We start from the raw sequence: 11,740 nt of genomic DNA, 5'->3' as shown, positions 1-11,740 counted from the left end.
GGCTTTTCTCAGGCCCAGTGTCTGGAACAGCGAGCGATACTTTGTATCGGTGTCCGAACTGATTGGGAAGGAGAATAATTGATGAAAGTGAGAGAATCGGAGTAAAGCAGAGAAGAGAGCGGGTTCAGCTGGAGTTCAGGTGTATTCTCAGGTGACTTTATTTCTGCACACAGGCTGCTGATAAGTATGTTTATCGAGCAGACAAAAGGACAGTGAGGATCCTGTTGCTTCAGTTTAAACCTGTTCTCCATCTCCATGTGCTGGCGACGGGACACCAGACGGGCTCGAAGTGAAGCAACAAAACGCAATATAGGGATAAATGGCACTTACTACTTAGTAAGTCTCTTACTAAAAAAAAATGCACATTTCTGTTCATTTCCTGTGCTTGAAAGGTGTGTATGAGACCCTTCAGTCTATTAAATGTTTTAGGCTATAGACTTTAGTGAATGATTACAATTACTTTTAATCCAGGCTTGGAAATCAAAATTTTAAAGTTCCCTGACATTTCCAGGTTTCCCAGTTTTTAAGCACACAACTGATCAAACTTGATCGATCAAACACAACCCGCCTCAAAAATTTGACAAGCTACTAAATTGGTGTAAATGGGGGTATTTTTCAGCTTTAACGGAAGCCACATCATCCTAATGTGTGTACTTGCTAGTGGTTAATGAAGCATAGATGCAGACCTTTGACTTCAGGTATGTAATCCTCAGGTCAGCCGCATATCAAAACACACACTAATCTCTGCATGTACGACAACAAGCTCACCAGAACGCTCCATTCATGCTGTCCTCATCAGAGTTCAGACAACACGCGGAGCAGGTAAGTGCCTGGACGCTTGGCTGGTCAGGTGAAACCGCATCCCCGGCCCGCGGGGGCTTTTCATAGTTCTGTGCGACTAGCTACAGTTACACACCGGCAGCCTGATAACAAGACTCGACTTTCAGAAGCAGTCATGTGTGCCGCAGGTGTCCGAGGACAGCGGCGTCAGACAGGTGTCAGAGAGCTAATGATGAGAAACAGACCCACGGAGGAGCCGTTTCCCTGAGAACTCACCCTCAGGCCATCCAAGATGTAGAGGAGTTTGTTTCTTCATGGGAACAGATTTGGAGAAATTCAGCATTACATCACTTGCTCAACAATGGATGCTCTGCAGTGAATGGGTGCCGTCAGAATGAGAGTCCAAACAGCTGATAAAAACATCATAATAACCCAAACCACTCCAGTTTAGTATTTGCTTAGAACTGTTTCTGCTTGTAAACGGTGCTTTATCTGTGACTTTCAGAACTGAAGCGACAGTACAAAGTTAAAATTTCTTAATGGATTTGTTTCACTCAGCTTCGCAAGATGTTAACTGATGGTCATGTGGATTACAGTGATGTCTTTATCAGCTGTATGGAGTCTCATTCTGACGGCACCCATTCACTGAAGAGCATCCACTGGTGAGCGAATGATGTTATGCTGCATTTCTCCAAATCTGTTCTGATGAAGAAACAAAACTCATCTACATCTTGAATGATCTGAGGCTGAGTAAACTGTCAGCAAATTTTCTGTTTTGGGTGAACTATTCCTTTAAATATGTGCTTGACAGTCAATCTGAAAATGCAAACGTGAACCTGGAGCACAAAAGCAGTCATAAGTAGCGTGAGTAACAATAGCCAACAATATATGTATGGGTCAAAATGATAAATTTTTCTTTTAAGCCAAAAATCATTAGGATATTAAGTAAAGATCATGTTCCATGAAGATATTTAGTAAATTTCCTACCATAAATATATCAAAACTTATAATATGCATTGCTAAGAACTTCATTTGGACAACTTTAAAGGTGATTTTCTCAATATTTAGACTTTTCAATCCCACAGATTTCAGATTTTTAAATAGTTGCACCTCGGCCAAATATTGTCCTATCCTAACAAAAAAAAAAAAAAAAAAAAAAAAAATCAATGGACAGCTTATTTATGTTTCAAAAAACTGGCCCTTATGACTGGTTTTGTGGTCCAGGGTCACATATAACAATATAAGGACGTTTCAAAGAAGAACCAGCAAAAAGACCAATACAACTGTATGTTAATTGCAACCATAACTTTTCCACTTTTTATGACTTCTACAGCTAATTTTCTGAAAACACCTCAATAAATGTTCCATGACAAATAATTGAAAATAAATGCATTATAAGATTCAGTACGGTCATATCAGTCTGCAGCTCTTGATATAATGCTTGAAACAGATAAAATTCAGTTAGATATAAAAAAAGATGAAAAATCCAGAGTATTTTTATTCAAGTTATTTATTAATGCCTTAATTACAATGACAATCCCATCTCAATAAATACTATGCATGACTCACTTTAGGTCATTGTAATATTCTGGGCTGCTTCTTTTAGACTCATAAAAGGACAAAAACAATAAAATCAACCAACCACAGTTTGTAAAATTTCTTCTACATCATCATAAATGAAAAAAAATTAAATGAACAAGGGTGATTTACTTTAAGCAAAGTAAACATTACACTTTTTTAACAAATTGAAGGAAAATATTTATTATACAATTTACATAAAATCTGCATAAAAGTGACTGAGGTGAAAAAAGGCAGCTACTCCTGATATTTTTGTAATGACAAATGAGAAGTGTTGATCTAGGATCTGCTATCTGATGCCCAAACAGGCATAATACTAAGCATGTGACCTCAGATTAACATCTGTTTTTTGAGCAGTCAAATGTTGTACAGATACGAATGACCCTACATTGTTCCTAAAGAGTTTTGGTCCACAAACAAGCGGCATGATGCAGAAAACTAGATCACTCCCATTATAACCCATAAACCCACAAAGATAATGGGAATAGTTATTGCTGTGGTGTAGACACACTGTAACTCTTTATATACACGTATACCTGTTTTTGTTCTGCATCTCCATAGCAACAGTGAATCAGACAGGAGCTCTGAGGTTCTGATTGGCCAGCATCCGGAGTCTCCGCCTCTCCACAGCCTGCTGCTTCTTCCTCTCGATCTCAGCATCACTGCACCTCACGGCTCCAGAGTTACACACATCTACAGAAAAACACAGACAATGAATAACAATCGTTTTGGAAAACTTGATGCAAGTCAGATATTTAATGAATATAACACACCAAGATCTAGGGTTTTTTATTTTTAACTATTTAACAGATCTAGAAAAAACTATTGAGTATTTTTATTTAGCACTGAGGCAATAAATTGTTCTAAAGTCTTAGTAAAGACATTTATAATGTTACAGAAAAATTTCTATTTATATTTTTGTGCATCAAATCAGAATGATTTCTAAAGGATCATGTGACACTGAAGACTGGAGTAATGATGCTGAAAATACAGCTATGATCACAGAAATAAATTACATTTAAAATATACTCAAATAGACAGTTACTATAAATTGTAATAATATTGCACAATATTACTGGTTTTGATCAAATATGCCTTGGTGAGCATAAGATACGTCTTTACAAAACATAAATTTTTTTTTACAGACCTCAAACTTTTCAATGGTAGTGTATATTATACATATGTTCATTATCATTATTTTTGCCTAAATGTTTAATTAAGTGACTATGCAAAAATATCATTAATTACTATTGATTATATGGTTGCATGTAAATGAAAATGATTAAATATTCTTAATTTCGCTAAATTAGTGGAAAACAATGTGGAAAACATCCTTGATTATTTTTAGATTTTTCACACTATTTTAAATATAATTATTAAAATAATAATATAAACTAATGTTATCAAATTAATAACTAATTTGATCAAAAATAAAGTTAAAATGCCCCGACATAACACTTGCACACCACAGTAATAAAACATTGGAAATGAGAACCGACATCAAGCCCCTGCAGTGGACCTTAACGGGTCACTGTACGGCTTTTTGAACTGATGACCTTCTGCTGTTCTCACATCTGATTGGAGGACAGCCAGCACGCCCCTCTCGTGCCCCTGCTGTGTGGGGGGAACAGCACAGGTCCCACGTCCCACCACAGAGGAGCTTCTCACCTGTTTGAATTTATACGGTCCATTACTTGAGGGGCCAGATGGTCTCGTTGCATCACATGACACATTAGAGCAGAGTCCTGCAGGCCCGGAGTTCACCGCATGAGCTTTCTGGCCGTACAGAGACACTTACATCTTTTCACTTAACACTTAAACATTATCATCCTGCTTTTTTGTGGCAGAAAACTCCTCTAGATTATCACACTCACCACATGTATCGGTGGTGTTTTGCTGCTTGTTTGTGGCGTTGCCAGATAACTCCTCAAGATTATCACACGCCTCACAAAACAGATCATCGTCCTCCACTCCGTCATCCCAGATGTCATCAGACGCAAAAAAAGAGTCCAGGTCTTCATCTAAAACATCACCAAAGCCATCTCTGGCTGTAACGGCATCCTCTCCTTGTTTAATGCCTCCAGAGTTTGGATTCTGGTGCATGCTGGGAGGATTTGAATGAGGAGGTTTTATAGTACTGGGGCCGGTGGATGGCAGCGTCTCTTTGGTCCTTGGCTGGAAATGTTGCGTTGAGGAACCAGCGTTGAGCTCGGATGAATTTTGAATAACCTGAAGCTGTGCTACTTGTGTCTTGCGCTGATTCTGTTTGCCACTGAAGCAACTTAGAGGAACTGGCAACGCTTTACTCGTGGGAAAAACCTGATTTGTGCAATTACTTTCCAAACGATTTCCGATTCTTGGCTTGGCCTGTATTAGAGAGCCCTGCTGAAAACTTTGCTCACTTTTTGTCTGTTGCCCTTGAAATGTGCCACATTTAACATCAGTTTTAGCTTCTTGTTTTTGGTTTGCCATTGCACTGAAAGCATTTCGATTCTCATGAGTTTGTATTTGTGTCGAACTGTACTTCGGTGCAGCAAACAGATCTGGGTTTTGCGTCATCTCCAACAGCAACGAGTCATCGAGTAAACCGTCACTGTTCCAGTCATCATCAAAATCATCGGCCTTGTTAACTTGTGTACTGCCATGGTTTTCTGACGTAGTGGATGCAGAACCTTTATGTGAAGCGCTGGCTTTCTCAATGCCGAGATTTCTCTCAGGAACTTCCTGAGTACGACAATCTGACGCCTGACGCCCATCGAAAAGGAAATCAAGATCATCGTCCATCTCCTGATCAAGTCCCCTTTCATCGACAAGTTTCTCACTGGGTTTTAGAGCAGAGCCACTGAATCGCTCGCCATGCGGCGGCTCTTGTTCCTCAGAACGTTTTGAACCCGATGCATCCGAGCTCTGTTCTCGAGCTTCATCTTGCCTCATGTTGAAGTCAAACTGCTTCGCCAGCCGCATTAGAGCTTCCACAGTGCTCTGTCTGCAATACAAACACATGATGACATACCTTTTCCTATCGTTTATATGATTTCATTCATTTACTAATTTGTGATTATATAGGTGCTTATAATTAAATAAGTAATGAAAAATCAAATAGCATAAATATTTAAAGAATTAAAAAAAAAAATGTATTTAAAAAAAAAAAAAAAAAACAGTAAAATCCACAGTCTCCAAAACACTCCATCAAATACAAGACGTGGGCTTGGCTTTGGGTTGCTGTACTTCTGGTGTGCAGGGAATGGCACTGTCCCCAATCCACTGCAGCAAAGACGAATCCGCTTCTTCTAGTCTTCCATTCTACAAACAAACAAATACATCACAATACAGCATTTGACATTAACACTTAACTTGTTTTGAACTGAAAACATTCTGGTAGTTTATGTTCCTCGAGCAAACCTTTGGTGCGATCCGATTGGCGATGTCCGATATATCCACCGCTCTGACATTTGCAGCTCTCCTCTGTCCACGACCTGGAAATAAATGCAATTCTGTCATACTTGGATACTGCACATTTAAAGAAGAATTACAAAAACGCACAAGTCTAATAGACATGCATACCATGACGAACGGGTGACGGAGATGTCGTGTCCCATATAATATCTTGATGAAAATCCGGATCATTGCTGGGCGAGTCGTCAGGGATCAGTCTCCTGAACTGGCCTCTCGCTGGACGTGTAGGGGTTTTGAACTCTGCTATAAAACACACGCAGGTCAAAACACCTGCTTTAATACAGACACATGGTTGCATCTGACGGTTCTGCGATGCACATTAATTACTTAATGCAGTAACCGAAAACTTCATAGTACTTTGACATGTGGGACTTTCCTTTTTATGCTATCCTTGCCTTCTTAATGAAATTTGATAAGATGTCAAAAGATAGTTAAATCACAATAATGTAAATCATCAAATTGAGGTCAAGTCTGAGACCGGCCAGAGCATTTTTCTTAAAGTTTGCACTACTATTTTATTAAAATGTTCTTAACTTTCTTTTACTATTATGCTATCCTTGCTTTTTTTTATGATATTTGATAAAATGTCAAAGATGGTTCAATCAAAATAATTAAAGTTATCAAATTGATGTCAAGCCTGAGACCGGCCAAAGCATTTTTCTTAAAGTTTGCACTGCCATTTGTGACCCTGGAGCACAAAAGCAGTCATAAGTAGCACGTGTAGTCTCTGGGGAATATTTGTAGCAATAGCCAACAATAAATTGTATGGGTCAAAATTATAGATTTTTCTTTTATGCCAAAAATCATTAGGATATTAAGTAAAGATCATGTTCCATTAAGATATCTTCTAAATTCCCTACCATAAATATATCAAAACCTAATCTTTGATGAGTAATATGCATTGCTAAGAACTTCATTTGGACAACTTTAAAGGCGATTTTCTCAATATTTTGATTTTTTTGCACCCTCAGTTTCCAGATTTTAAAATAGTTGCATCTCAGCCAAATATTGTCTGATCCTAACAAACCATACACCAATGGAAAACTTATTTATCAGTTTTCAGATAATGTATAAATCTCAATTTAAAAAAATTGTGGTCCAAACCCACACCAATAAAAATAAAATAACCATAACAATCTTAAACACAAACAATTTTATTAATATTAAACTAAATACGTTACATAAAAGCAATACAACGTTCAAACAATAAGTCGGAGATGTCAACTGGTCATGAGTGAGTCAGATTTCAGTGTGTTTTGGGGTGATGTGTTACCCGTGTCGCGCATCTGCTCGGGGTTCAGTGTCGCTGCTTTAGGGCTGCGTCTCAGTCTGTTTACTTTCGACTTCATCTGCGTCAGTTTGGCGATTTCATTTCGCTCGCGGTGTTCCTGACTGCCTCTGCCCTCCATGTTGTCTTTAGTTAATATATCACCGAGTTGGTATTATATTACTTGTGCTTTTCGCTGCCATCGTGAGCCTGGATTTGTATAAATTGTTCAAACATTCCGCCAAATACGCAGTTCCTCCCAGTTCCTCCCAGGATTCATTGCGGAAACGTGCTCGAGGACGTCGGGTGTGCGTAGCTGCTACGCAAGAGCGACGCATACAACCTACACAATATAGCTAGGATTAAATAGCTGACAAAAATAAGGCAGCTAATTACATATTGATAATTTAGCGAATGCAAAGCGGTTGTCTCAAGTGAATTTAATTTTAAAATGTATATATAAGTGATGATGATAATAATAATGATAATAATAATAATAATAATAGGAATAAATAAATCTGCCAAGTAGGCTATTGTAGCTGTATTGTTGACAATACTTGGACGATTTGTTCTGCAATATAAACTACACATACTATACTAAAAACACCGATTTTGAAGCAGTTATGTTTTATTTTTAAAAACATATGTTCGTAGTTGCATTACATAAGATGTAATTACATAATGACATCAAAGCGCCCAGGTACTGTCAAGTTATGTATACTGCAGATGTTATATTAGTCATGAATTGAAAAACCCTGTTATTAAAACCCAAAGGAAAATCTCAAGACAACTCGTGGTGAATTAGTCTTATGGGTCTTAAATCTGCTGTAAGAAACCACTGTCATCAAAAATATGAGAAAAATAACCTGAAACCGTGAGGGAGATACTGATCCTTGATTAATTTATGATTTTGCACAGCAACAGAAACTGTAGGAACTATGGTATTTGGGCAAAACTATTGTTTTTCATACCAAACTTGCATTTTTGAAATGGTCGTAAGCCAATGTTCTGTGAGAAAACTGAATCCAGTGTTTCTGATCTCTTGCTGCAGGTATTCATCATCACACTGACAGCAGTCTGGAGCTCTGTGTGTCCGTGTCAGCGCAGGTCAGTGTCTGCACTGCTCTGCAATCACAGCACATTATGTGTGTGCTCTTTTCTGAAATGAGCTGTGTCCAAATAATGCTTGATAGAGATCTCAGCTTGTCAGATCCTTTGTCCTATTGTACTTAAGGAGTGATTACATTGTATAAATGTCAGCATGTTTCCACTCAGTCATGTATTTATATGTTTATTTTTTGGTTTCTTGCATACTTCGCTTGTGGACTGCACCGCTGCAAAGCTTCAGAGTTATTTCAGGGTAACGTAACACAGGAAATAGCTGCAGGAGCTGGACATAAATTTAAAGGCGCTTGTGATCGACCTTTTAGAGGTTAAGTAGTCATACCGAGCTATTTTGTTAACAGAAAGTTTGACGATTTGTTAATCAGTAACCTTAACATTAAACAAATTACTGCTCAAACTGGTCGTCAGAATTTTTTGCCTTGCAGCATAAAGAAAGGGGTTTTCAGTCTATTAGATGCCACAGACCCCTAAATACTGTCAACCTTTTGCAAGGGACCCCCATCCTGAAAGGAAGCTATATATTTGTTTTATGCATAAAGACCCAGTTTATACTAAATTAATTGCCATACTATATATACTATACCAATTTAATATACTATTCAGAAAATGTTTAGTTTCCATAATTTCCATTAAGTTCTTTTTTCTGTTTATTATAAAATATATACTGTTAGATGTATTATTGATTTATTAAATTTTGTATTATTTATTTTTCAGTTATTTATTTATAATTTGTATTTATTTGCCTATTTTAATCAAATTATTTATTTATTTAATTTTATTTATCTAATTTTTATTTATTCTTAATTTTTATTTATTTATGTTTACACTTTAAAAACAGTTTTATCTAAACTTAAATTGTAAAAAAAATTTATAAAAATGTGCAGCTTTGTGTTTTTTGGTCTTTTTTATATTTATTTTCTATTAAGTCTTAAGTTTTTTTTCTACTCACTTCAATACTATACTGTTAAATTTATATATTTATTCATTTTTATCTAATTCTATTGTTTGTTTGTTTGTTTGTTAAAATCGAATTTATTATTTATTTTTATCTATTTGTTTACTTATTTTAATCTAATTATTTATTGTAATCTTATTTATATTTATTCACCCTTATTTATTCATTCCAAACTCATATTTTCTGTCCTTTTCATGTTTATTATAATTTTTGTACAGCACAAATCATTTGAATATAAAAACTAGACCACTTTGTAGTGCTGTTGTGGTGCTTTTGGTCCTTTTTAAACATTGACTGATGTTTGATGAACTGTTTTTGTATGTAAAAGAGCTGTATGTATTCTCATACCAATTTTGGAATGACATGAGAGTAAAAGTCATAACAGAATTAACTTTTATTTATTTATTTATTTATTTATTTAAACACTAATTAATTTAATTATAAAAGTTCCATAAAGATATGTTTCCAGAATCACTGTAGCCATTCACACCATATGATAAATGAAGACCATCTCATTGAATTATCAAAGCATGATATATTGTGGTTTGGCAATTTAGCAGAGTTTCCTGTGAGCTCTGCCCGTGTCAGAAGGGGCCTCACGGGTGAGTCTAATCAATAGCGCTAAGTCATCCTAAACAAGAGCAGACTGGGGATATATTATTTGATCTGACCCGTGGCTAATAAATCTCCCATGAACTGTTAAGCTGTCAGGCTGACATGTAGACAGAGGCCTGATTGACTGCCCTGTCACTGCTAAAGCTACCTCAACAGATTACTTATGTTTATATCTGAGCCCGGGCTGGGTACGTATACACACACACACAGAGTCTGCACTGCTAGGACTTTTATTTGATGAATGGCTGTAAACCAAACAATATACTATTGGGAAACCCTTTAAAATATACCCCTTATAGCACCTCCAGAGCCGGTCCAGCTCCGGTTACCCGCGGCAACCTGATGATGTCATCAGAAAAGGTACCTAACGACCCCTGGTTGGCCTTTTTTGTGGTTAGGTCCTGATTAGAGGAGCTGATTGAATGTGTATATATGTGTGTGTGAAATTGCTTAATCACTCACAGGCCTGTCTTTGGTGTGGTTCGGCCGAGGGTCACACAGGGGTCGGCTGCTAACTGTACATACACTGACCCATCAAGCGGTTCACATCTCAGCCTGAGTGATTTTGGGAGGCTCAGCTCTTGTATGTTTGTGATTTGACATTCTGATTTGCCGCTTAAGGTCCATTCACACCAAGCACAATAACTATAACGATAACTAGACAGAAATAGTTTTAGGATACTACTGTAAGTCTGTGTCTTTGTTAAATGAAGCCAGTTGCTTCTTCAAACGAGAGCAACCTCCTGTCCTGTTACAAGCTTTCACAAGACAACCCGACACCCATCTGTTTGTCTCTCTTTCTCTCCTCTCTTCGTTTCTCTCTTTGCCCTTGAACTGAAACAGATCCAGAGAGATATTCAATCCCTTCATTTCCTCGTTTCGATTGTGGACACCTCTTATTATATGCATGATTTAAATGGTTAAAACAGTATGTATGTGTTAATCATGCATTGCTGTAAATAATAAATAATAAATTATATTTTGATTAAATAGAGTGAAGCCTTTAGGAAAAAAATCAAAATTTTTATGACAGTTAAGCACATTTTCCCCACTGACTTATTATTACTGCAATGCAAAAAATTAAATAAAATATATTATAGTATATATTATATATATATATATATATTTATATATATATATATATATAGGGCACATGTAACATTTTCATATCCTATAAAAATTATAAATATAAAAATAATTACACACATCTAGTATGTACTACACATCTAGTATGTACTATGTACTATACTGTATGTACTATATATATATATAATGCAGTGTTTAAAAGTAACATTTCTAGATGCATTATGGTAAAAATACTGTAGATTTCATTAAAAATACAGTAATCTTGTAAAATACTGTAGATTTTATTTAACATACGGTACTCCTGTACAGCTAAAGGTCTGTAGGAATAACTGAAACATTTAGCCTACTCATAACACAAACATAAACACTGCTTCAGATCATAAAATAAAAAAACTTAAAAAAAATTGTAAAAATTATAAACATGGTTTTGGATCAGCTTCAAGATTCTCCAGTGTTGAGATGATGCCGGGTTTGTTTTGGCAGTGAGTTTAAACAGGAAAGTGGAAGAAGAGCGAGATCAAGCGTTAAAATCCGACCCAGACATTTCAATTTCACTGACCATAACTCACCTTCATACCACAGATGGCTCTGTTACAACCGAACCACAAGCCATGTTCATAAGCCACTTTCTCTCATTCAATCCTCCTTCCTGTTTTAGAGGAAATACTGTCTGGACATGGACTAGACATTAATTTACCCCAGCTATTGACTAAACATTCACTATAAACAAAACAAACCCCAGCTACATATAAAATACAAGCCACACAATAAAACAATAACAAGTCATCTACAATACAAGCCACAGGAGAAAGCAGTACCTCTCGTGCCCTACAGAGGGCGCTACACACCCGCTCCAGTGTGCACTGTGCAGTCCACTT

The 11,740-nt window shown here is 36.6% G+C and overlaps 1 protein-coding gene across 1 annotated transcript; it reads right to left on the bottom strand.

Moving 5' to 3' along the window:
* Positions 1 to 2,515: 2,515 nt before the first annotated feature.
* Positions 2,516 to 7,415, bottom strand: etaa1a (ETAA1 activator of ATR kinase a). Its single transcript, XM_042762318.1, is given in 6 exon segments — positions 2,516 to 3,065; positions 3,869 to 5,344; positions 5,561 to 5,661; positions 5,761 to 5,834; positions 5,923 to 6,057; positions 7,088 to 7,415. Coding segments are annotated over 6 exon segments (2,058 nt in total). The 5' UTR covers positions 7,224 to 7,415; the 3' UTR covers positions 2,516 to 2,929.
* Between the last annotated feature and the right edge of the window lie 4,325 nt (positions 7,416 to 11,740).

Source organism: Cyprinus carpio, chromosome A1, assembly GCF_018340385.1.
Source record: "Cyprinus carpio isolate SPL01 chromosome A1, ASM1834038v1, whole genome shotgun sequence".
NCBI lineage: Eukaryota > Metazoa > Chordata > Actinopteri > Cypriniformes > Cyprinidae > Cyprinus > Cyprinus carpio.
The sequence above is the reverse complement of the archived record's forward strand: the minus strand, read 5'-3'. Positions and strand labels throughout refer to the sequence as shown.